This window comes from Myotis daubentonii, chromosome 3, assembly GCF_963259705.1.
Source record: "Myotis daubentonii chromosome 3, mMyoDau2.1, whole genome shotgun sequence".
In the NCBI taxonomy this organism is placed as follows: Eukaryota; Metazoa; Chordata; class Mammalia; order Chiroptera; family Vespertilionidae; genus Myotis; species Myotis daubentonii.
In genome coordinates, this window is record NC_081842.1 from 198,254,235 (window position 1) to 198,280,871 (window position 26,637).

Sequence of the window (26,637 nt, forward strand, 5' to 3'; positions counted from 1 at the left end):
ACCCTGTTGTTCCATGCATCAGTACTTTTTACTGGAGGGTTTTGAATAAAGCATGACACCATCTCCACAGCAGAGTTTGTTGTTAATCCTCACCCGAGGATATTTTTTCCACTGATTTTTAGAGAGAGTGGGCGGGAGAGAGGGGAGCAAGGAGGGAGGGAGAGACAGAACATCAAAGTAAGAGAAACATATGCCCCAACTGGGACCAGAGATCCAACCTGCAACCCAGGTACATGCCCATGAGCAAGAATCAAACCTGGGACCCTTTGGTACGTGGGCTGATGGTCTAATCACTGAGCTACACCAGCCAGGGCACACACAAACAACCCCCCCTCCCCACCTTTCTATGATAGATGCCAAGAAAACTCTTAAATGTGCAACATTTACATCCAAGGAGGTAGGCGCAACCTAGGACCCTGCAAGGTTAAGCCTTGGGAATTAACAACAGAACCCATGAGGTGAGAGGTGACCCTTGGGGCTTTGCCAGGCTGTACAGTTAGGGGTTAAAGCAGATCCCGGGGCTGGCTTCTGGTTACAGTCTTGATCATTGCTCCCATCCTGCTCTTGGGACCCCATTACCCCCCATCTGCCCCCCCCTCCCCTTCATCCCATTTTGCAATAAACAGCTTTTGGTTTTGAATTATTCAGGTAATTTCTCCCTCTTTTTACTTCCTTTATGTAAATAGCCTCTAAGCTTTGTCATTGAGATAGAATTGAATTTGGCCTGGAGAAAAAAACACAACCCACAATACTGTTTGTGGCTCCTTAAAAAACTTAAATGACTCGGCCTGTAATAAACTACTTTAAATGGGATCTGGTGAAATACAGTAATTGGTTTCTATAATAGCTCTTACCATAACAATATGGGTTATATTCCTGGAGTTTAGTGTATGTCAGCATTTTCATTATAGTAAAAACTCAGTGATGCAGGGTGTTGAGCTCTGTGGTTAGTTCTTTTGTTTAGTACCTATTAATGGAGACCTACCATGCTAGATCTCTTCTGTTTGCTCCTCCAGATCCTCTCCCCTCCCTTATGCTTCCTGTCCCATGCCCAGGAAGACTTACCTATCAGTATGCTTGCTCCCTTGCCCCCTGGCTTCCAATTGGACAAGATCAACAGAAGCATCAGCAAGAGATTGGAGGAGGGGAGGGAGGAGAGTGAGTTCCAGGTATTCATTCCTTGCTCCCTTCTGGTGTAATTTGGACAAACTGGCTGCAGTCTGGACTGAAGATCTGGGTCCATGCACCTCTCTCCATTTGCTCTGGAAAGAATCATTTGCTTTGTGAAGAATCCATTAAACTCCTGAGATTATTCTCATATGACCTTGCCAGCTATTTTCTGCTGGAATCCTGACACTCCTGCTTTGTACCAACCATTCTGTTAGGTGCTTGGTAACAAAGAGGAAGAATAAAAATGATGTAGAAGAAAATAGCAGCTCCCACTTACCAAGAGCTCTCTGTTTGCCAGGGACCATGCTAAGGTCTTTCTGTGTATTATCTCATTTAATCCTTGCAAGCCCTTGAGGGAAGGGTTATTATTGTCCTTGTTTTATAGAGAACGTCACAGAGAGCTTAAGTAACTTTTATAAGATCACACAGCTGATCCCGCCAGAGCCCACCCCTCTTTGCCACAGAACTACACTGCCAACTTTGAGGAGTTATCTGAGGGAGACACACACCTAAAATGAGTTATAATTTGAATAACACTGGCATCACAGAGGAGGGGCAAGGTAAAGTATATTGACTGAGCTAATCCGTGTCAGGTACTAGGCTAGGTTCTTTACCCACAATGTCTCTCATTTATTCCCACAAACTCTTTGGGGGCTGGTGTTCTTATTCTCGTTCTCAGAAAGGTTCAGTATCTGGTCTTGGGTTACATTGGTAGTTAGTGGTGAAACCTGGATTTGAACCAAAATCGCTGTGGCATCAAAGCCAAGAAGAAGAGGAAAGGCTGTCCTGGGGCTGTGATATCTGAGAGCTTCCCAGAGTCATCATGGTGACGTGTGGTGCAGGAGTGAGGGGGCAGGAGGGTATATCCTGGCAGAAAGGCAGAGACTGGAACAGGCGCTCATGGAGCGCTTAGGCGATGGAGGCAGTGTCGGGGAGTGGGAGCAGACGGAGTGAGGGTGACTGTGCCCAAGGAGAAGCGTGAGGAGGCTCGTGCCTGATTTATACGCAGGAGGAACAGAGGGAGACACTGGGCACCTGGCCACTTGCAGGCTGTCAGATAACGGAGAGAAGATGGGGGGATATCTGGGGTGCAGGAGAGTCAGCAGAGCGAGGAGGGGTATCAAGTTCTTAGGCTGAGTGTGGTAGAGAAGGCCAGCAAGGAGCAGAGGCCAGTTCAAGCAGGGGACGGGGCCGGGGGGGGCGGGGGGGAGATTTGGAAGGCCAGTCTTGTGTAGGTACTGGGGAGCCATGGAAGGTTCTTGTGCTCTGAGTAACTCTAGGAGGAAAGATCTGATTGAGCTGGAAGTTGGTTCAGGACGGCAGTTGGTCAAGAGGCCAGGGCAGTGACCAGTGACAGTGGGGGATATCCTGGTGTCCCGCCCACTGAACTGGACTGGCTGGAACCCTGAGGAGGCTGACCTAAGGGAGGAAGGGCGACCAGCAGGGACAGGGAGAGGAGCCAGAGGAGACCCAGGGCCTCGTTAGTGACTCCAAAATGGGCTCTCACACCTGTGAAGGGCCACACTGCCTATAGTGGTGTCCCCAGCCCTTTGTCCTGACCCCTTGCAGGTCCCAGGGGCTTGCCAGGGGGAGCTGAACCGCTGCCTGGGAATGGGCACTAGCCACTGCTGGGGAGGGGGACACTGGTTCTCTCCATGGGGCTGACCTTGCACTGGGGGTTCTGGGTCTCTCCTGGGGTGATGTGGACATCTGCAGGGGGGTACTATGCTGGGGGATCTTGATTTCTCTCCTGGGGGGCAGGCTAGAGCTCTGCTGGGGAGCTGGACCTCTGCTCCAGACCTAAAGGACCCGCCCCCTCCTCGGACATCTCAGGGAAACCGGGCAGTGGGAAGGCCCATGGAGGAGTCACCTCCAGCAGCTCAGGCCCTGTCTTCTGGAGGCCGCTGGGCCCGCACAGCCCTCCCTTCTTGCTCCAGGCTTGGGCGGAGGCCCCAGCAGGCATGCGAAGTGGGGAGATTCCTGGATGCCTATTCCTCTGTCCCAACCAGCTGTGGTCCCTGACCCTGCCACCTTCCTGTCCCCACAGGTTCACCGGAGCCAGCCTCCCAGCCCCTGTCATCAGCAGCAAGAACTGGCTGCGGCTGCACTTCACCTCGGATGGCAACCACCGACAGCGTGGCTTCAGTGCCCAGTACCAAGGTAGGCAGGCCGGGGCGGCCACGGGTCCTCGGTGGGCGGCAGACGTGATACCAAGGGCAAGCTCACCCTGTCCCAAACTGGGTCTGGTGTGTAATGTGGCTTCAGGGCATACGCTCCTCTGTTCTTCTTCTTCTTTTTTTTTTTTTTTCCAATCCTCACCCGAGAATATGCTTATTGATTTTAGTGAGAGAGGTTAAGGGGGTGGGTGGGGGGCAGAGAAAGAGAAACATCGATGTGCGAGAGAACACTGATCGGTTGTCTCCTGTACGTGCCTGACCAAGGATCAAACCTTTCAGTATATAGGACGACATTCCAACCACCTGGCCAGGGCTGAGGTCCTGTTCGTATTGCAGACACGGAGATCTGTATAACGGCATCTCTACATCTGCCTCTGCGGTCTGTGGCCCAAGGGGGTGACATTCCTCAAATGTGTAGGCCAAGTCGCCCCACTGCAGGCCAGGCTACGCATAACACTCAAAATCGTGCTAGACACTTGATCAGCATCATCATATTTAATCCTCATCATTGCCCTGGGAGCAATGATGAGGATTAAATGTCACCATTCCCATTTTATGGACAAGGAAACGGAGCACAGAGAAATTAAGCTAGTTTCCCTAGGCCATCTGAACTGCCTTTTAAATCTAGAGTTCGCCCTCTTAGCCTATCCCAGTGTAAAGTGGGAGAACAGTCGCATGTCAGCCCTCTCTCATTTGGTGTAGAGCACAATGCATTTCACCTGTAGGCAGCAGAACTTAGGGAGCACTGTCGCTTAGAGGCTCAAATCTCTCAAGAGGGGTCAGTGGCCAGAGATCAGACCAGGAATGGCAAGTGGAAAATGCAGAGAGCAGATTTCTACTCCAGTCATAGAGAATTTCTAACCCCAAGAGCCACCTATAGAGAGGAGTGGGTGAACCCCAAAGCAGGGAGCTCTCTAGGACCCAAGGAGATTCAAACTGCAAGGGACATATGGGAGGACATTCCTTTCAACCTTGAGTTTATTCGCAATGCACACAATTTACAGAGCTAAACACCAGTGGTTTGCTACATAACTTGCTCATTAAGCCTTTAACTGCTACCAATTACAAATTGATGTTGGTTCTAATTGATTCCATAATGAACTTGGATTGTGCACCTATTAAGGATCCAGCCCTTAGAAGGCTCGGGGGAATAAAAAGAGGAGTGGACTTGCACTGTGAGTGAGGGAGGGAGTGAGTGAGGGGATGAATGAGGGACTGAAGGAATCAGTGAGGACTGAGTGAGGGACTGGCGATGAGGGTCTCAGTGTGAGGACTGAGGAAGGGAGTGGGCACACAGTGACCATGCCAGGGGCCTGAGGGAAGAGTGAAAGCGAACTCTAATCACTGCCCTGTGCTGAGAGGGAGCCACTGATACCGAGTGGCGATCTGGGCAGCTGTCCCTTCTGGCCCCACTCAGCGCAGCACCCCGCCCACCCCAGAGGCAGCACTGACAGAGCGGAGCCCTGCCCAAGCCAGGCTTTCTGGCTAGAAACTGGGATAAAAGCAGCACCGGAGGCAGAGCGTTCCCTTCAAAAGTGAACCTCTGATGAGCGCCCTCCTTGCCTCAGCCGTGGGTAGAAGAAGGACATCTTTGAAATATTTACAAAGTAAACAAGAAACTCCCCGGGAGGCGTCCTGGGGACATTTTCCATGACTGAGGCTGGGCCTTTGCAGGAGTGAGGCGCCTGTCTGGACCTTCCCATGGGTTTCCCAAAATAGACAAGCAGAGATGAATGTTGTCATTTCATCGGATTAAATAGGTGCTGGGTGTTTCTCATATTTCCATTTACTCAGCGTCCATTTGTCTTGGTCATCAGCTAAGGTTTGATGCCAGACAATGGGCAGTGAGAACCCAAACCGGAAGGCAAGGAGGACAGGAGCACACGTAGGTTGCACACCTACCGTGCACCAGGCCCTGTGTTAGGCACTGTGTGTGCATTGCCTTTTTAGAGTTTCCCCACAACACGTATGTTTTTAATTCCCATTTTTCAGCCGGTGGAGCTGAGGCTCAGAGAGGTTATGTAACCAGCCCAAAACACACACACACACACACACACACACACACACACACACACACACACGTCACAGCCTGTAAGTGGCGAAGCTGGACTTCGCAGGCTATTGTAAGTTTTCTGCAAAATCATAGGACCTTCTCTTATAGCGCTTTGGGTGTCTTGCCTTTTCTATTTGACTGGTAGCTTTTAAACTTTGTTTTGTTAATCTCACTCCACTGTAAAAAAAATAAATTTTCCATCACAACCCAGTACACACATATATCTGTAGAACTAAAAGGAAAATGTCACTAAGTGGTATTTACCCTGACTCAACGTGAGGCACCCTGAAAATGTCTTTTCCAATTTTTAATGTTAGATGCAACCTCGAAAAGAATTTCACAAGTCTGTAGCAGGGAGCAGCCTGAAATCTGAAAAAACTGTTTCACTTATGAACCTCTTAGAAGTAGGCCCTGTCTTACCCTCTCTCTGTCTCCCCCAACACAGCCTGGGACGGGTTTGCACATTTGAGTGTGTCAGTGTTTGTAAAGGGCTTTCTTCCTAGTTGCGGGCTCGTGGCATGTATTGCTTCATTCCATCCTAACAGCAGCTCTGTGAAGTAGGGACCGCCATCAGCACCACTTTATAGGTGAGGGGTGAGAGCTGCAGAGAGGGTGCGTGGCTGGCTCAAGCTCTCATCGCTGGTGTGTTGGAGCAGTGACTTGGACCCGGCGGCCGTGTTCCCCAGGACCCAGCATGCTTACATACGGAGGTGTGTGCTGAGGGTGGGAACAAATGATTCTCCCCAGGACCTTCTTTTTATAGCGCTTTCCAGGATGGGTGTACGTAGTGAAAGGGTATACACCACTGATGGCGAACCTTTGAGCTCGGCGTGCCAGCATTTTGAAAATCCCTAACTTAACTCTGGTGCCGTGTCACATATAGAAATTTTTTGGTATTTGCAACCATAGTAAAACAAAGAATTTTGATATTTATTTTATATATTTAAATGCCATTTAACAAAGAAAAATCAACCAAAATGAGTTCGCGTGTCATAGGTTCGCCATCACTGGTATATGCTAATCATTTAGTAATTCCATCGGTGACTCCATCACGCAGGATTTCTCCACCTCAGCACTGTTGACATGTGGCCTGGAGAATCTGTCGTGGGGGACTGTCTGTGCACTGTGGGATAATGAGCAGCATCCCAGGCCTCTACCTACTAGGTGCCTGATGCCAGTGGCACCGGACACACATACACACAGTCATGACAACCAAAACATCTACAGACATTGCCAAGTGTCTCCTGTGTGCAAAGTTGCTCCTGATTGAGAGCCACTGCTCTAAAGGAGTGAAAAACTACTAAAGACCAATCTATGGTTTCCTGCTTGTAGATTCAGTCCAAAAGAGTGGCAAAGACAGGGCTGAGTTAGGGGGCTAGCAGGAGACAGAAGGCATACTGCACGGCTTCACTGAAGGCTTAGGAAGGGGCCAGTGACAGAGGTAAGGGTAGGATTAAAGGAATCCATAGGGACTAAATAACAGAGACACCGTTAGGCTAGGGAAAGGGCCAGGGAGGGAGCAGTGAGTGCTGAAGCCATTGAAAAGGGGCCGCATAGCAGAACTCAGGCGCCTGACCACTGCCAACCCACAGTGCAGGAGGGAGCCCCAGGAATCAGTAACCAGTGCAGGAAGAGGGAGCCCCAGGAATCAGTAACCAGTGCAGGAGGAGGGAGCCCCATGCATTAGTAACCAGACCTCTCCTCCCTCCCTCCCTCATGCCTGCTGTGCCTCCCAGCTGCCAACCCAACAGGAAGCCAAGAGCAAGGGCCCACATGCCCTGCCCTGGTCTGCTCTGTGCGAGGGAATCTGCCCTGCCTCACCAGTGGGCTCCCTGGCTCTCTGGCAGTCCACAGAGGTAAGCCTCTGGGCAACCTGAGCAGGACAGGGACATCTGAGAGTGGACCCGGGGAGTCACCAGCGCAGGACCCGTTTCACCTGTGCTCAGCCTTGTGGCATCTGAGTCTCGGTGATGTATGGCATCACTTCTGAGCTAATAATTACCAACTCATAATTGTATTGGTGAGTATATCATCCCAAAGAAAACAAACAATGAATTAAATTCATAAATAACCTACAACATAGCACATTCCATTCCTATCTCAGCCCAGTCAGAATTTAGGGTTGTTCGTGGCCAGACACAATTTTAACTAACGCCACACGGTGTCAGAGGATCTGAGTTCTAGTCTGGCTGTGCCTCCAGCTGGCTGTCAGAGGTGGGCAATGGTGTGTAATTTAACAAGCATTGTTTGTGTGGCACTACCACGTGACAGCATAGAGAGATGAGTGCAGGCAGACCACTATCTGGTCTCGAGAGCAGGTGAGTAAAGAGAGGAATAGACACAAGTCTGTAAGTTCTGTACAGCATGATAAGAGCTATAATTGAGGCCCTTAAAGGCCAGGACTACAGATAAAGGAGCAGTTAGTTTTGTGGGAGGCACCTACGAAAAGCCACACACACGAAAAAAAGAACCCACAAAATAGTGTCAATAACTTCACCATGGGCCTCAGAAAGATGCCAGGCGGACAGTAGAAAGAGGCATTCCAGGTAGCGCCAAGGCAGGAGGGCATAAAAGCGTGCACTCTGCAGAACCACAAATATTCATGTGTCTCTAGAGCAGAGACGGGCGAACCGCAGCCTGCAGGCCAGATGCAGCCCTCTGCCTGTCTTCCTAAGAATAGGTTTTACATTTTTAAACAGTCCAAGAAAAAAAATCAAAAGAAGATGATTTTATGACACATGAAAATGGTATAAAATGTAAATATCAGTGACCATAAATGCGGGTTTATGGGAACACGGCTTCGTTCTCTGATTTATGAATTGTGTATGGCTGCTATAGCACTGCCTGGGCAGAGCTGAGCAGTTTGCAGCTGAGATGGATGGCCCACAGCCTAATATATCTACTCCCAGGCCTTTTACAGAAAACATCTACTGAGTCAGAACAAAGCCCGCAGTCTAGAGCGGAGGTGAGCAGCGAGGGGCAGCGAGGCCTGAGGCTGGACGGTCAGGTAGGGCTCACGTTGTGAAAAGCTGCAGTAAAGTTGGGCTTGATCCCATGGGTGATGAGAGGTGATCAGAAATTTTTAGCAGGAGGGGAGATGGATCACATTTTCATTTTCCAAAGCTCTTTGATTGCTATAGAATGAAAATGGGGTGGGGAGGGCAGTGAGGAGCCTTTGAGAATTAGAAGATGAGGAGGACCAGGGTTTAGATGGAGATAGAGGGGGGGAGACAGACCAGACGAGATCTTCCCATGGTTGCACCACACTGGGCTCGTGACTAGTTAGATTTGGGAGTGAGAGGGGATGGGGGAAGGAGATGAACGAGTCAGAGATGAACCTTAGGTTTCTGGCTTGAGTAAGTGAGTAGAAAATTATTATATTAACCAGGATGCTCTTGGGCAGAGGCAGTTGGGGGATGAGTTTTGCTTGGGACACACTGATTTTTGGGTAGTATTGGGATATCAGGGGACTATCTAGCAGGTAGTTGGCTATTCTGCCAGTCTGTAACTCAGAGAAGGATATAGGCTAAAGATAGAGATGTGAAAGGTTCAAGGCAAAATAGAGGCTGGGGCCACAGTCCTCTCTTAGAGTGGGAGTCCTCCCCATGTATATCACATCAGAGGAGAAGCCCAAAAGAGTGGGTTTTCAAAGTGGGTTCCTTCGAGGCCAAAGGGTTCTCCCAGCAGCTGTTCTGATAGGGGCTGAGTGGGTGGGACTCCAAGTTTCCACCCCAACTTCAACCAGAGTAGTTCCTCTTTTATGTATTTTGTGTAGCAGAAATTTACCCAAGAGTGTTAAAGTGATAGGTCCTATACCTAAACTTGGGGACCCCAGGACTTGAAGGACCGCAGGTTCCTCCAGTTTGGGGAGACCACTGAGGTTGTGTAGCTCATCCCTCTGCCTCAGGAACATTTCCAATTCTTCTCAATGTTCATTACTTTCTTGATTTTCTCAAGGCTTCAAGGAATCAGAGTGAGAAGAACCTTTCCTAAATGGCCCCAGTAGTGAATGATCACAACTGGTGAGGGACCCCTCACTATCACCCTCCTCACCTGTAAAGAGGGAATAATATTAACCCCATGGGGCTATTGGAAATTAAAAGAGATCCTGGTGAAGTATCTGGGATGTGGTAGATGCTCAGGAAATGGGACCCTGAAGCTTCAGATCCCACCAGTTACCTTGACTCTGTGCAATAAGAGCGAGCTGGCAGCTCTGACTCCTTCTTGGAGGTGTTCCCTCTGCCTGCCACTCTGACCTAATCATCATCATCTAGTGCCCGCCCCTCCCTTCAGCCAAATCCTAGCCCGGCCCCACTGTCCCTTTCACTGCCTCTTGTCAATTCAGTGCTGGTGACCAGGAGATGGGAGATGTTCTACAGAGAAACTATTGGCTCCTCGGCTTTCTAGAAGTCCTGTAAACTCAGTTGTCTGCAGAATAAACTTTTCCATTTGGAAACAGTTTGCATTTGCTGAGCTGCTTGGGGCTGTTTATAGTACCAAGCTGAAGCTTGTTTTTCACTTGAACCTGTCCTGTTCTTGCTCCTGACTGATCTGCAGTCTGGACCAGAGCGGAAAGCGCCTCAGGCATCCCGTGGTCCATTCTCTGACTCTTTTGTCCTCTCCTGCTAGCCTGCTGAGTTGCCAAACTCTAGCCAGCCTCATTTCCAGGTTCGGGGTCCCCAGGGATCTTTGCACAAATTGCTGAGTTGGCACTACCTGGCTCAGGAGCCCACAAAGCCAGGCTTCTGAATTCAGCCAAGAGTGAGCCTGAACTGAAAAGTGAGAGCATGGACACAAAGTGGGGCACTCCTCACCCCACCAGCGAGTAGAACCCATTCCTTTTTCCAGGAAATGAATTCCAAGGACATGTTTTTCTAAAAGTTGACCATTCACCCACTTGGTCATCAGACTATTATCAGAAACCTTCTCTGTGCCTGGCTGTGTGTCTGTCACAGGATACAGACATAGGAGCTCATGGGACAAATTGGCAGGAGAACCAGAGAGGACACTGTGGTGCATTAAGGCTTTCTGTGGTCTGAATACAGTCCCGAGAGAGCACCAACTTCTCCCTGGGATGAGGGACAGCCACAGAGAGCAGATAACCTCTGAATGAGGCCTAGACCAGCAATAGAAGAAAAGAGAGGAGGGGAGGGGAGGGGAGAGGAGAGAGGGAAGGGGCATTTCAGGAGAGAGAACAGCATTGCAAAGGCAAACTAAAACCAATAACCGATGGCCACGGTGATTCCCTGAAACACCTTTCCTCCGGTCCTTTTCTCCAGCTGACTTCTCGAAAGTAGTTTGTGAAGATCATTGCACAGTCCATTAATAACAAAGCACTATTCTAGAAATTAGAACAGTCCGCCCCCACACAGCCCCCCATCTCCCATGCCAGGGCCCTTCTCTTCTTTAGGAATTCTGGTAGCTAGAAGCTTTGCTGTGGTTAACCAAGAAGTCGCACCAGCAGCATCCAGCAGAGCACCTCTTACCACCTGAGCTGGGTTGATTTCCTTCTTCCGCCCTATTCGAAAAGACAAATCACCCAGCCTGTGCATAACCTGCTTCTGGAGGACTTTGCCTATATTTCTTAACTGTCAATAATCCTTCAACACCTGCATTCTTAGCAATAGTATTGGCAGGATGTGGAGTGATTGTTTCATGATTTCCACACCAATGTTTGGCTTTTTATTAGCGAGAGCAGTGAATTCAGGGCTGTAGTGCACTAAAGCAAAGTACCCAGACAAAGCCCTTTCTTGTAGCGTTTAGTGGGTCTTTGACTTTCTCTTCATTCTCCTCCACTCCATTTGTCCCAGCAATCCTCAGCACAAGGACGATCTGAAGTTCCACCAGATGGTCATTTAGTTGTTTTTTGTCACCATCAGTCATAGTAACGTTCTAACTCCTCGATGGCTTCTTGAGTATGTTTCTTAACTCGAATCTTGTCACCTTTTCCTTGCAAGAACGTGGCATCATCTTGGGTCACAATAACCACTCCAACTTCTTCTAAGTCATGGAGCGAAACATCTTAAAGATTGAGAGACCAGCTCGCGTTTCCAAACCCCACACCATCAGTAGCACCAGCTACTTTCTGTGACACTGGACCCTGGAGCTTGGACTGCTGTGACTGGGAAGCCAACTTCTATCCTATTTAAAATGAGTGAACTGAGAGCATCTTCAGCAATTACAACCAAAGACCTGCATTGGCCTTGGCAATTTCCAGAGTGGGTACAGTGGGCAGGACACTGGAAATCAGAAGTATCCCAGAATCCCCCTTTCTGAGCTTTTTATGCATTGCTCAACTAGAGGGATGTGGACTCTTAGTTGAATTCTGTGCCTTCAATTCCTAATTCACCACTCAATGTTTTTCTGCCCTATGATGTGAGGACACTCTCCTGAATCTTTGTGATTCCATCAAAAATGATGTCGCTGATTTCTCTGCCTCCATTTGCAGGAATTGTGGCAAAGTGAGCAATCTCTTCAGGGGTTAGCATAGGTTTAAGGGGCTTCTTTCTAAATTTGTGGTTACAGCATCAACACGCATCATCACACCTTCCTGGTTTCCCCTGGTGAACACCTTTGCTCAGCCTGAAGCCTTCCCTGGCCACCGAACATTCCAGTGCATAGCAGGGTGGTGCCACCACAGCCCTTCATTTATGTGTTGGCGGCATCCTGGTCAAATCTGGTGTGATGGTTTTATATTTATTCTGTAAGGCGTCTGACCTGGCAACAGACACCTCGCCTTTGGTTGCTTCCCAGCTGTGCTTCGAAATCCCTGTCCTCCCCACTGCTCTTCTCCACGGCAAGGACGTGGGTGTCTGCTGGAAGGTCTGAAGCTGGAAGCAGTAGGTCTTAAGCATCTGCACTGAATTTTATATCCGTGGCATAAATCTGACTGAGATGAGGAGCCAGTGTGCTAGAAGGACTGTGAGTAATGAAAGTATTCCTGCAGGCTGCTGCCAGGCGGCGAGGCAGGCCTCTGTGAGGAGGGACAGAGTGCAGGGGGCACATCCACATTTTCAAAGGGGAGATCAGATTTCAGTTTTTAAAAGATCACGTTCTGCAACGTTTTTAAAGATGGGCTAGAAGAGACTGAATCGGTGAACAAAATCAAGCGGAAATGATGAGTTTAGGGCAGGAGTGGCTTAGAACCTGGAAAGAAGGTACACATTGGAAACTTTCTTAAGGTTGAATGAATTGGATTTGGTGAGGGAGTAGGTGTGTGTGTGGGGGGGAGGGGGGGAGGGGGGCGGGGCGGAGAGGCGATGAGGGGGTGCTCCAGCCAGCAGGACAGCCCAGTGGTGGGGAAGGGGGATGATCGAGGTTAGGGCATGATCACCCTGTGGAGGGAAGTCTGAATCCATTGGGAAGAGCAGAAACTGCAGGTTCCACCACCGGAGATTCCCAGAGCCTTGGAGAGAGGTCAGACCTCCCTCTCCACTCTACTCACAGGTTCTGTCTCCGGCTAGCTCAGCCCAATAACTCATGCTGGGGGCTGGAGAGGCATTTGTATTGCCAGATTCTTCTAGTTAAATGTGTACCATGTGTCCCGCTAACCTTTACAGCAGCGGGGAAATGTCTTGTAATTAACCAGAATATAAAGGATGAATGGAGCAGCCTGGCAGGCTCCTGTAGGCATTATCATTCGCAGGAGATGAATGCACCTAGTAAGATTTCCATCAACCAGTTAAAGCCCGCACTCCTCGCCTGGGAACCCTGACTGTTCACATTCAGCACGAGAGCATGTGTGAGTTGCTTGGTGTATGTGAGCACTGACAGACACATGTACACAGTGCGCCGTGTGCTCTGTGGACATGACACCCCCTCATGTCCTCCTGCACCTACCGGTTCCCCTCCAGCAACTTCAAGGAAACCCCATGCAGGATTTGCCCCGGGAATGGCATCCATGGGGCACTGGCCCTTTCCCCACCCCCCTTCCCAAGTGTGCAGGACAACTGGAAACAAGAGAACTGGGAAGGCTGACTCCCCTCCTCCTTCTTGGCTAGGTGCCCAGTCATCTCCACAGACCTGGCCTCATATGGGCCGCACTGGGTGACAGAGACCTGCCCCCACCCCTGCCCCAATGCTGGGCCTCAGGGAGAAGAGAACCCCACACCCCTACCCCAATGCTGGGCCGCAGGGAGAAGAGAACCCCCACCCCTACCCCAATGCTGGGCCTCAGGGAGAAGAGACCCCCACACACCCCTACCCCAATGCTGGGCCTCAGGGAGAAGAGACCCCCACACACCCCTACCCCAATGCTGGGCCTCAGGGAGAAGAGAACCCCACACCCCTACCCCAATGCTGGGCCTCAGGGAGAAGAGCTCCTGGTCTTGCAGTGCTGGGACCACTCTCGTTCTCTTGGGATGATCAAATCAGAGGAATTTTCCCTGCCGCACTCTATTAGCTAGGCTTGAATAATGCATGCTCCCCTACCGACACCCTCTGTTTAATAATGGTCCATGTTGGTGTTCATTGGAAATTTTCCTGCTGGATACACTTGGAGAGTAATGCACATTTATAAAAGGGTCTGAGTGCACATTAGAAAGCAGGGGCTCTGTGGTAGTTACTGAATTCTGTCAGGTGTTCAGCTTCGACAGCAACTTGGCGGGGGGCAAATCCTTGGGGAGCTTTTTGATGCAGGCAGAGCGGGGTGGGGTAGGGGTGCTGGGAGGTGGACCCCTGGCACACCTGGTCACTCTGGGCTTTAGTTTCAGGATTGGCACATCACCACAAGTGCAGAGCAACTACCTGAGTTTCCAGGGCCTGAGCTGGGAGGGCAGATGCTGGAGAAGGTGGACAGTGCGCCTGGGATTGCTGTGGGGGCAGGTCGCAAGAGAAGATGCTGAGGTTCAGCAGAGAACACAGCCGATGCTACTCCATGACCTAGGGCAGTGGTTCTCAACCTTCTGGCCCTTTAAATACAGCTCCTCATGTTGTGACCCAACCATAAAATTACTTTTGTTGCTACTTCATAACTGTAATGTTGCTACTGTTATGAATCATAACGTAAATATCTGATATGCAGGATGGTCTTAGGCGACCCCTGTGAAAGGGTCGTTCGACCGCCAAAGGGGTCGCGACCCACAGGTTGAGAACCGCTGACCGAGGGCAAATCCCTTTAACCGCTGGGACCCTGATTTTATTATCTGTTAAGTAGGTATAATAACTACGGGTGAAGGTGGCTGAGTGTATAAGGACCAAGTGAAATGAGTATTGAGTGCCCACTGTGCGCCAGGCACTGTTCTAGGCATTGACAATACAGCAGTGAACACAATAGCCGAAAACCCCTGCCTTTGTGGAGCGTACATTACAATGCGGGGTGACAGACTCGCTAAGTAAATGACAGTGTGTGAGAGAAGGTTTGGGGGATACAGTAGGGAATGGGAGGGAGAGTTGGGGTTGGAGGTGTAGTTTTAAATGGAGCAGTGTGAGAAGGCCTCCATGAGGAACTGGTGTTTACGTGAATACTTCAGGGGGAAAAGGGAGAGAATCATAAGGATTTCAGGGGGAGAGCCTTCTAGGGAACTGGCCAGCGGGAGCAGAAACACGCCTGGCATATTATAGGCACAACAGAGGCCCGTGGCTGGAGGGGAGTGACTGAGGTCGTGGGGAGGGCAGATGGGTCTGTGCGGGCCATTTTAAAGGCCTCAGCTTTCCCTCCAGGAGACAGGGGTTGCCACTGCTGCGTTCTGAGCAGAGATGTAATGTGGTCGCACTTAGTTTTAAAGGATCCCTCTGGCTCTTGTGCTGAGAACAGATTGTAACAGGGGCAGGCGGGAAGATGGGAGGCCATGGCAACAGGGAGAGAAGTGGTGCAGGGTTGGGTCAGCAGGATGGACATGGAATTGCGTTTGGATAGATTCGGAAAGGTTTGCTGATGCAGCGGTGTGGGTGGAGGAAAGCAAGGAGTCACGGACGCTGATGTTAATAAAGAACCGGAAAGGCACTCAGCCCAGGGCCTGGCGCCTAGGAAGTGCCTGGTCACAGATGCTGCTGCCACGGCTGGGTGCCTGAGTGGGGCTGAGGCAGCCTGCAGAGGCCAGCTGTGAGATGCCACGGGGCTCTGGGCTTGGATAGATACCCGCAAGCCACCTAACCAGAGACAGGACGAAGCCCTTGGAGGCCAGCAGAGTGCACTGGGGAGCTGGGGTAGTCACACCCAAGATGGTGGATTTATGTAGAGGAGTGGTCTTTGGAGTTGAGTTCTGGCTCAGGTGCCTTGGCTGTGTTATTTGGCAAAGTCCTAAAAACCTGTAGACGGGACTCGGTGATTGGATCAAAACCCAGTTCAATCCATCAGGCCAGCACCTGAGCCAGGCGCCACCCTCTAAAGGCCTCCAGGACCCAGCTTCTCCTGCCCACAATAGGTCGGCGGGAGTAGGCTGTATTGATTGGCTCCAATGGTCCCTTGTCCTCCTGGGACCAGTCCCATCTCCTCCCAGTGATGCCAGGGGGCAAGACTGATCTGATAGGCACTTTTCAAGCCTTTGGACAGGTCAAGGCCTCCAAAATGCCACTGCCCAAACCCAAAGTCAAGGAGGACCCAGTCACCTGGCAAAGGGTGTGGATTCAGGGAGGGTGACAATTTGGTGCCATTATCCAGTCTAACACACCAGGTCAGGGCTGGTTTGGGGCATGGGCAGGGCTGAATCTGTGGGGAAGCCGACAGGCAGGGCTTCCCACGTGCACAGGAGGTCACCTTGTTTGCCTGGCCCAGAGGACCAGCCTGGGTAGCAGCTCTTGCTTCAGGTCTGGGTGCCAGCTGCACTTGAATGCTACCCTTGGTGTATCCTTGCCTAGAGGGGCTTCTGGCGTTCACCCAGCACGGAACGTCCCAAGCCAAGAGAGGGATCAATCCAGAGGGCCCCGTCCCTAATCACAGACAATAACTTAAACGTTTTTCCCTCCTGCTTCCTCTCTAGTCAAGAAGCAAATCGAGTTGAAGTCTCGAGGTGTGAAGCTGATGCCCAGCAAAGATAGCCAGAAGACATCTGTGTGTAAGTGTCCGCCCGCTGGCCCGTGCCAGCCTCTCGCTTTACCTCAGACCCTCCAGTGCTGTGACCATGGGGGAGCCAGATGATGCTGCAGTGGTTTTCCTTCAGTCCTGCCTCCCTTCGTCCCAGGCTCTGCGCACGGACACACTGGCCTGGTGGCCAGTGAGCAGCCCAAGGGCCTGTCCTCAGCCTTCTCCTCCTCCCCATCTTCCCATCTCCCTCCTTGCTCCTCTTTCTCCCTCACTTCCCATTCTAACTGTAGTCCAGGGAGTCATTACTGCTCCATTTCTCTCTTTATTTTTCCTTTTGAATCACTTCCACCTGCTAAGACCGTCCTTTTTCTGGCTCCTTCTCTAGGAGTCAGTGACCTCCAGCTGGGACCTTGGAGTCTGCAGGGCCCCATTTCCAGCCCCCGTGGGAAGATTGGGAAGGGGAGCGAGGGAAATGCTGAGTAACCTCCACCAGGGTCCCTGGACCTGGCTGGGCCAAGAGTGGACTAGAGGGTGGGGGTCCTGCCTCTTGAGCCAGTGGGGCAGTGCTGGGCTCTCTGCTTGGGGACAGTTATGTCTGTGGAACTTGTTCCTGCTGTTGGTGTCTGAGAGATTTAAGGGGGGGCATCCGACACTGGGGAGTGGGCTGGATGTCATCCAGAAACACCTGATTGAAACCTGTGCTCTGGGGCTTTGGGGCTAGAGCATAGGAAGGGTTGGGGAAGGCTCTGGGTGCCACTTGGAAGGCTGGTCTTAAAAGCAAAGGAGATTTTTTCCAAGAATCCCTCTCTTTTCATTCTGGAAGTGAGTTGGGGGGGGGGCTTTCATGGTCCCCAAATGACTGGCCTTCAGGTTTACTATCTCCTCCCTTTCCTTCCTTTACCCTCTGCATCTCACATCCTTCAGTCCTCTCTCCTTCCACATTCCCCCCTCCTTCCTCCTCACCTTCTCTGCTTTCTCCTCCTCCTCTATTTCTCTCCTCCCTCCTGCCCCTCTCCTCTCATCTCACCTCATGTGCTTGCTTCTCTTGAGGTGCAAGCAGTGCTTCCTGAGAGACAGGAAGCCGCCATCGGTGTCCCAGAGCTCTGTGCTGTGTGTGGTGGGAGCAGGGCTGGGCAGAGGCAGTTCGGTCCTGAGACCCCAGTGGAACTGAGCCTGGGTGTGGGTTTTTTCTGTGGTCTTTCAAGTCACCCAGTCAAGAGAGGGTACCACTCCCCGTCTCTGGGGTCCATCATCTGGTCATTGTACCCCCGAGAAGGCTGGATGGCAGGGAGCAGTCAGGAGGCTGTACGCCTGTGTGACTGGGGACCAGGGGAAGAAGCAGGGAGCCAGGACAGCCGAGGGTTAGGCCAGGAGTCTGCAGAGAAGGCTCGAACCCTGGCCCTGGCCCTGGCCCTCATAGGCCACAGGAGACTGGATGAACTGAGGCAGGCATGATTTAATTTCTGAGTTTGCCCTGAAGCCTCAGGCAAACGATAAGGAAATGGCCCAGATTTGGGAGAGCAAATTTTTATCCCACTGTGTCTTCAAGTAACCGTGTTGCCCCAGGAACTTATGTATCAGTTTCCACGTCTGTAAAAAGGGGATACGAAACCTTACCCTCTCTTCCTTCTGGGGATGCTAAGATGAGCTTTCTTGGCCTAGGACTTCAGGAGGTCATGAACTGGCCAACAGTGACAGTGATGCTGTGGGTGCATTCTATGGGCGAGGGGGCCCATGGTTTTCATTGCTACTCCGAGGTGCCCAGAACTCCCTTGGAAAGATTTATAAACCTTTTTCTAATGAAATCATGCAAACTATTTGGGGCGGGGGGATCTCTCTGTTACAAGGTACTGGTCTTTGTTCTGAGATTTCCTTGTGTGACTCAAGCTGCCTCTGAGGCAGGTAACCAAGTGTATGCAGGTATCTGACCCTATGTGTTTTGCTCAAATGCCCTATGGACAGGTGTTCTGAATTTCTCCACTTACATATCCTGGACCCTGCTTGTTGCCTTCATCAGACAGTCCGTGGGTACCATGGATCCTCCGCCATCGGTTCTGGCCACCCACGTGTCCATGCCTCCCTTCACTCTGGATAGAAGCATCACCTTTCTGAGCATGTTTCAGATTCTTACTCACCGTAGGGGTCCTCACAGGGTGAGAGTAAGATTCACCTTCCCTTCTCCTTCTGCTCTCTGCAGCCAAAAGCAAATTAATGCCGCAAACACAGCCGCTGGTTTTGATTAGGCAGGGGAGGTTGGAATTATAGGAAGAGAGGGAAAAGCCTCTTGCCTCTGTATTCAGGCAGTAAACTGTTCCCTGCAACCTAAGTTTGCTTGTTGCCTGGGGAGCCTAAAGTCCGCATGGGGCTGCTGTGGTCTGCTCAGTCCTCCCAGGAAGACGACACCAGTGGGGTGTGGGCGGCTCCCCGCTGGGCTCGTAACTTCCTGGACGGTGGCTGGGCCTTCCTTCGGGCTGGCTGATGTAAGGAGGGTGGCAGGTGTGCTCCATTTGCCTGGTGGGTGGGCTGTGCCAGAGTCCCTCCTCTGGTCCAGAGCATCTTCATCTGTTAGCTTTCCACTCCGCTCACTGGGTGGTGTCAGTGCTGACTGAGAGGGCAAGAAAGGGGCAGGTCATTCCTGTCCATTGTTGATGTGCTACCAGGTGGCTGTGTGGTTCCGATGGGTGGTCTCGGACTTCGGGATGGGTGTGATCGACGGGCAGGGTGGAGTAGGCAGGGCCTAAAGAAGGTGAGAGCTTAGCTGGGAAGTCCTCAAAGGGATGGAACACATGGGCTGGCTTACCAGCAGATGAGCCACAAGTATAGTGTGGCTCCGGACTGACCTCCTCATCTCAGAACAGAGCCTCCTCTCTCCTTCCCATGCCCTGGGGATCCTGGATCCAGTTCTCTCTTCCGCCCCAGCTTGCAACACTGAGGCTCTGGGAGGCAGGAACTGCTCTGCTTTTGGAGGCTGCATTTCCACCTTATCATCCAGACCCTGAGGCCTGGTGGCCATAGGGACATTGCTAAGTTTAGCAAGTGAAAGCTTTGGAGGAGAGGCTTGGCCAGGGAGGGGAGGGGAGCAGGGGTAAGAGTCCAGTGGGAGTGAGTGGATTTAACCTGGTGATGTGGAATGGTGGAGAAAGGGAAGCTACCCAAGAGGCCATGAGCTCTGCCACACGAACGAGAAGACAGCAGATGTCCAAACTCCCAGATCCCTTCGCCAGCCATACCCTGGGATGCCTGGAGATTTGAACAGTGTCTACACCAGGCTTCTAACTATAGAAATGAGCTTCAGACTCTGAGTCTGAAGTGCAGCTCCTCACAGGCCCTTGGCCAGGAAGTCCCCTGCTTCCTCCCCCCCCCCCCCGACCCTCCCCGAAGCCCCTCCCCCCCCCAGTCTTCCCTGAGCCCAGGTGATTCTTTGCCAAGCCCATTCTCACTACTCCATGTCTGTCCCAACTTCCAGGCTCTTGTTGTCTTTGACCCAGACAATCACACAACTTCCTAACTCATCTTGCACCTCATGCGCAATCCAGATCTTCCCTGCACTTCCCACACTCAGGACTCTTCCATGGCTCCCTGTCATTTTCAGGATCAGACTCAAACCCTTTAAAAGTCTGACCTCTGACATCTCACCTTTTGCTCATCCATCTCACCCATCACCTTTCCTCCTGTTCTGGTCACACTGGGAAACCCCAGTTCTGTTTCTGTGTTTCCACCTCGCTCTCCATGCCTGTCTGTCTGCCTGAGCTGTCATTCCTCTGTCACTGTGCATCTAAATTCTGCTCTCTCAGAAGGTCCATGTTCAATAACTCCTCCTCCAGGCAGTCTTTCTTGCTTCTCTCAGCACCATGAGATGGGTCCTCCCTCTGAATCTTCCTGCAGCTGCATCTTTCATCAATTCCCCAGGCTGTTTCACAGTTAGTTTCCGTGTTTCATGTCTTCACTCAAATGGGAGTTCCTTGAGGACAGGTCATATCTGGCATCTGATATTGACATGCCCCATGATATATAAAATAGGGCTGTGTACACAGTAGGTGCTCAGTTAATGCTTTTTGTGTATTCGTGTGTAGGAATGAGTGAGTGAGTGAGCGAGTGAGTGATGGAGCACCTTGCTCATATTGTGGGACATTGAGAGTGTGGGACAGAAATGGGCCAACTCGAGGAATGTTATTCCAGACTGTCTGTCACCCCTGGTGTCAACGGTGTTGTTGGGATCATGGGACTGGGGAGGCCTTGAGTGGAACTCCTCTGGCCAGGCTGTCAGCCCGGCCCCCACTCCTGGTCCCCAGAGCCAAGAGTCTAGGGCAGGGGTGGGCAAACTTTTTGACTCGAGGGCCACAATGGGTCTTAAACTGGACCGGAGGGCCGGAACAAAAGCATGGATGGAGTGTTTGTGTGAACTAATATAAATTCAAAGTAAACATCATTACATAAAAGGGTACGGTCTTTTTTTTTCAATAGTTTTATTCATTTCAAACGGGTCAGATCCAGCCCGCGGGCCGTAGTTTGCCCACGGCGGGTCTAGGGTGTGAGTGGGTTCCATCCTCATGAGTATGAGCATCTCGAGAACAACAGGGACCAGAGAGTGTTCAGCCTCCCACGAATCGGAAGAAAACAAACTGTGTGTGTCCGATGCCCCCTGATCAAGCCTCTGCTTCAGCTGAGAGGCCTGCGCACATCGTCTTTGTAAAGAGGACTCTGGCGTTGGCCCGTGTGAGAGCCTAGCACCACCTGCCAGGAACCACCACAGGCGTCATCTCTGCGCCGGGGCCCTTGGCCAGAGGCGAGGGGCATGGGGATGGGGGTGCTCTGGTTACTGCTCAGGCAGGCCTGAGAAGTGTCTGATGGGAAGAGGTTTCTCAGCAGAAATATCTGTGTTTGAGCAAAAGTCTCTACTTTGAAACTTCAGACTGAAGCTTTCTCTTACATTCTTTACCGTTTCTGATCACACATCCACCTTTTATTTAACTTTCTTTGAGTCATTTCTTCATTTGGGGCTGAGGTTGGGGGAGGGGGCTCATTTCATCTAGAGTCACCACCCCCGGATCCAGAGCTCGAGGTTGGGAGGTCACGGGGCTGTGGACCATCCACCTCCGCCGCTGGTGCGGGATGAGGGACCTGGTGGTTGTTGGTTTGGGGTACCCACATGCTCTCGATGGATTTCCCAAAGGAATTTGTCAAAAGCAGCTCCCCAGCTTGCACACTGAGGAGTCCCAAACCCAGTGGACCCCAGCAGCCCCACCCAGCCCCACTGGAGCAGGGCCTCATTCTGTCTCTGGGTCCCTCCCCCGAGACACCACCGGCCGGTGCTTCCTGTGGTCACCCATCTCTGTATGTGCTGTTTTTGCCTTGTAGTAACTCAGATTGGTGTGTCCCAAGGGCATAATATGTGTCCAGACCCTGGCATACCTGAAAGGGGCAAAAGACTAGGCTCGGATTTCAGGTAAGATATGTTTGGGAACTTTCTGATTGCAAGGAGGGTGGGATGGGCTGCAGTGGGGAAGGAAGGGGATGGCTGGTCTTCCAGGAGGTGGAGGGCGGAGGATGGTGCAGATACGGGAATAGACACTTTCTGGAGAAGTTCTATGGCCTTTGACAGTCTTTCCTAGTCCAGTTCTGGGAATAGCGCCCTTGCCTGAAGGGGAAGGGGAGAGCTGTAGACTATAGTGTCACCTGCAAACCAATCCCTAGGCTACAGAGGACCACTGTCGCCAGGAATGCCATGCCAACAAGCAGCTTGTGCTTCTGATAACCTGGGAGCCCCTAGGGCCCCAAGATGGTGCATTACACAAGGTTTATATCAGGCTTCTTCCCCTAATTCTCGATTTTTATTAGTTTTGTGTATCATCCACCCACTCTGAGCTGTCCTAATTGATACTTAGAGGATTACTGTTTTGCTCACAAAGTCATTTTTTGACTTAATCCTAAAACCATTCAGTGGTCAAAACAGTGGGGATTTAAGTGATAAAATTGGAACGATCAAGGGCCAGAACAGAAGTAAGGTTGAGGTGGTACTTTGTGGAAGCAGGAGGCCCCCCGGGCGGGCCCAGGATCGAGCTCACAGACGCACCTTGTCTCCCAGGTTAGGATCCAGCGTCCAGTTCACCTGCAACGAGGGCTATGACCTGCAAGGATCCAAGCGGATCACCTGTATGAAAGTGAGCGACATGTTTGCGGCCTGGAGTGACCACAGGCCGGTCTGCCGAGGTGAGGGTGCCCTGGGAAAGGGAGGCTGGCCAGAGCGCTGGGCTGGGTGTGGAGGATAGAGCCTGCGGCCGGGGCTCCCATCCAGGCTGGCTCAACCCACTCTCACTGCTCCCCAGACCTGGGATCCTGCCTTCATTCACTGATCCCCTTACATTTATTTAGCACCTTCCCTGTGTCAGGTTTACACTGAGGACATCCATGAGTGGAGAAGAGAACCATGGCCCTGCATGGACCTTTCAATCTAATGGGGAGTACATATACAATAGGTTGCTACCTCATTGCACAGATGTTATCCCTATACCTAGATAGGAAGGGGAGTCACCCTCATGATGTCTCCTTTAATCCCTCCATTATAACACATGTACATCCTGATTCCTGAATCTCAATGTATGTTTCTCTCCACATACTCGGCAATAAACAGGCCTGCCCTTCTGAAGGTGCTCTTAGCTGAGCAGAGCATATGGACCTGTCTCAGAGGCTCCTCTGTTCTAGCCCTACACCTGGGCACCTTGTTCTCAGGACCGTGCCACTCATGTCCTCAGATGACACATGTACCAAGGTTGGGCTGGCCAAGCCCTCATCCCCCAAACGATCTTAAAATTGCAGACCTGAGTGTGTGCCATTGTGAGGACAGAGCAGCAGCTGCTTCTGTTAGAGAAGCCCTGGCCTCATTCCCCAGGGCACCGGGAGGCGGCTTGTAATTCCCTACAGTCTGTGCATCTCTGCTTCCGCTGTTTGTGCACATGGCCCGGACTCAGTCTTGGTGCAGGAATAAGCACTCGAGTTCGTAAACGCAGCCAACAGCTGCTCTTTCGAGCACCCCATTGGAAGAGAAGGTGTGTTGCCCGTGATAAAGTTGCAGTCTGGGTTCTTCCGGTTTAAGGGGAGATTTTTGCATCTCTGCAGGCACATGCATTACTGTGAGATCCATGCAGAGTAAGGGGTCCAGGAGAAAGAACTCTGATCGTGACCACACTGAGGAAACCCACTCCCTTTTTCAGTGGTTGATAAGTCATCTGGAAGAGGGTTCTGAACATATTTCAAATGTGACTTCGTTTTACTCATTCTCACTCAGCATCCAGGTGGCTGTGATCATCAGTGAATAATGTACTTTGAGTTCCCACTAATTTTAGCTATATTATTTCAAAGATTCCACTTAGCTAATATTTTTTAAACATCAAACGAAAAAAGAATTCTTGGGTATAACTCTCAGCTTTCCCACTAGCTGGCCATGGGCAGTTTGGCAAATCATTAATTTTCCTGGGGCCATTGTTCTTACTGGTAAAGATAAATAATGGTACTTATCCTCCTCCATCTTGTGTTAATGTGAAGGTCAAATGGAGTTGTGGATATAGGAACCTTTATAAATTGGGGAGTGCTACACAAGAAATCAGATATCATCATGCTAGATCATAAGCTCTCAAGGGCAAGGAGTTCTATTTTGTTTTCAAAACAGGGCCTGGCACTTAGTAGGTATTCAGTAACATGTCATCTCTCCTTTAAATAAAATAATATATATATATATATATATATGTGTGTGTGTGTGTGTGTGTGTGTGTGTGTGTGTGTATACTTTTTATTTATTTCAGAGAGAGGAAGGGAGAGGGATAGAAATATCAATGATGATAGAGAATCATTGATTGGCTACCTCCTACACACCCCCTACTGGGGACTGAGCCTAAAACCCGGGCATGTGCCCTGATTGGGAATCGAACCATGACCACCCAACCAGCAAACCACACCAGTTGGGTCAGTAACATGTCTTGAATGGATGGTTGAATGAATGAATATTGACTAGCTGAGCACTCCAATTCCAAGGAGCCAGACACCAGCTGTGTGGAAAGACACAGAATTATCAAATCTGAAGTACCAGGGACCCTGTACCAATCTATTGTTTTCAAATTCCTTTTGAGGATCAGCCAGAATAAGGATACCTTTAAGCAGTGGTGAGATCTGATCTCTCACCAAGATCTTCTCATGGAAGGAAGGTTGTTCTCTTAGTAATGGCAGTTGCTTACATGAATATGCCCAAGGGCTGGTGTTTTGGAAGGAAATTCCCAGTTGAGTAATATGCTCACCTTTTTCTCCAGATGTGTTGCGTGTCCCACTGAAGTCCTCCAGTGGTTTTGACCCAGTGGACTCTGAACTCTGCCACACTGTTAACTAAGCACTGGGCTAAGCTTTTTCACAGCCCTTCTCATTTTATCTGCTGCCACTATGCAGCTGGGAAGAATCATGGAAAACCAAGCCAGGGAAATTGGGTTCCAATGCAACCATTACCACTTTTTAGTTGTCCTTGGGCCAGTGTCTTCACCTCTCTGAATCTCTTCTTCTCCTGCTAAAGGCAGATTATAGAAAATTACTTTGTGACATTACAGCAAGGACTAGATGAGGCAGTGGACTGCAAGCTTTTGTGTAGAAACATCCCCGTGTGGCTCTGAGGCTTTTGTGCACACAGGCTTGGTTTAAACTGCTAAACACTACTGGGATTTAGCTTCCCCACGCCTGGGGGCCCACCACAGCCTCTAGCGGCCGCCCGTGCGGGGTCTTTTAAAAGCCTGTCCCTCACTGTCTCCAGATCACATTGCAGTGGCACAGTTTGGAGGCACAGGGACTTTGATCTGGATCACAACTCTGCCCCCATTAGCTTGCTGGCCTGGGCAGGTTCCTTCATCTCTGTTTGAGCCACAGGGCCCTCATTGTGAACTGGGAAACCAGAACTTCCCCTGCTTAGTGATGGCAAAATGTAAATAAGCCACGTTATAGAGAGTGGCCAGCACTTATGGCAGTGGAGAGGGGTTCTCAGGGCAGGTTCACCTTCTTGCCGCTCCCTCCTCCCTGCTTCTCTCCCCTAGATCGTCTCAGGGAGAGCGAAGGCAATGGCTCCTGGGTTTGAGCTTAGACCAGCTGTCCCGGGCAGCACTGAAGGCCAAGGGCTGAAATAGATATTAGATTCAAGGGTCCTTTTATTTGGGCAGTTTTGAAAGTTTTTCTTTTCAAATCTCTAGTTTTGAGTTTAAGTAAACCTCACTTGAAGAATAAAACAGGGACAAAACTGAATTCCAGGATAGCTGCACTAATAGCAGGTCACCCAGAGATCACATTCTGAAAAGGATCTGCCACCACACACATAGCGGCATTGTTTCTCCTCTAATGCATTTCAATTGTGATGTGATTTTAAATATTCCTTGTCCACACAGTTAATTACACTAAAACACGAGGCTTGGCAAATAATAGGCTCTCCACAAATGTTTCAAGACGACCTGCATGAATCGGTGATTGAAATGAATGAATGCTGTGGCACTGTGCCCTCACTTTGGAATCTGACATCAGGCATTCACAGGCCTTTCTTCTGTTTTCCTCCCACCCAAAGAAATAAGCATCTACTTTGACCCCTAGAAAATTGTGATCTTCCAAAGGAGATTGAGGACACCTGAGCACTGTTATACGCACTCCATTCAGCCCCAGATAGAGGCAGAACAGTATATATAATAGGGGGCTTACTGGACTTATTTTATATATGGGGCTTAATATTTTAAAGTGAGATTTCACAGAAAATAAAACAGATGTAGGTGGGAGGTCTCGCACTACAATAGGGACAGGAGATTGGGAGTTGCTCCCAGCTCACCACTCTCAGCAGCCCCTAAGCCACCTCCAAGGAACCCCTGAGGCTCTGGGGAACACTGTCTATAAACCACTGATAGAATGAAGAGGACCAAATTGACAACCAGGAGACCTGGTGTCTTGTGACCACAAATTGGGGTTGACAGAGAATAGGACTCGCTACCAGCCCCAGAGGAGATACTTACAATTACTGAGATAATCTACAGAAAACAATACACTTCTTTATCCTTTGTGGAGAAACCCATATTTGCTGTATACATACATATATATTTATGTACACATATTACATACATGCACATTTATATACCTGTTTAAAATACAGACCTTTATGGTAGCGAGAGCACCAGACTCAGGACTCAAACCTAAGTTCAAGTTCCAACCTTGCTGTTAACTTGTATGCCGTATAGCCCAGGGCAAGTCACTGAACTGCTCTGAATCTC

General features: G+C 50.5%; 1 protein-coding gene across 1 annotated transcript in view; it reads left to right on the forward strand.

Moving 5' to 3' along the window:
* The window catches only part of CSMD2 (CUB and Sushi multiple domains 2), a 565,161-nt gene that overhangs the window by 282,698 nt on the left and 255,826 nt on the right, over window positions 1-26,637 (forward strand). The window contains exons 6-9 of the mRNA XM_059686241.1: window positions 3,218-3,330; window positions 16,320-16,394; window positions 21,722-21,809; window positions 22,449-22,573. Coding sequence (XP_059542224.1) covers window positions 3,218-3,330; window positions 16,320-16,394; window positions 21,722-21,809; window positions 22,449-22,573 — 401 coding nt within the window. The remainder of the gene's footprint in view (window positions 1-3,217; window positions 3,331-16,319; window positions 16,395-21,721; window positions 21,810-22,448; window positions 22,574-26,637) is intronic.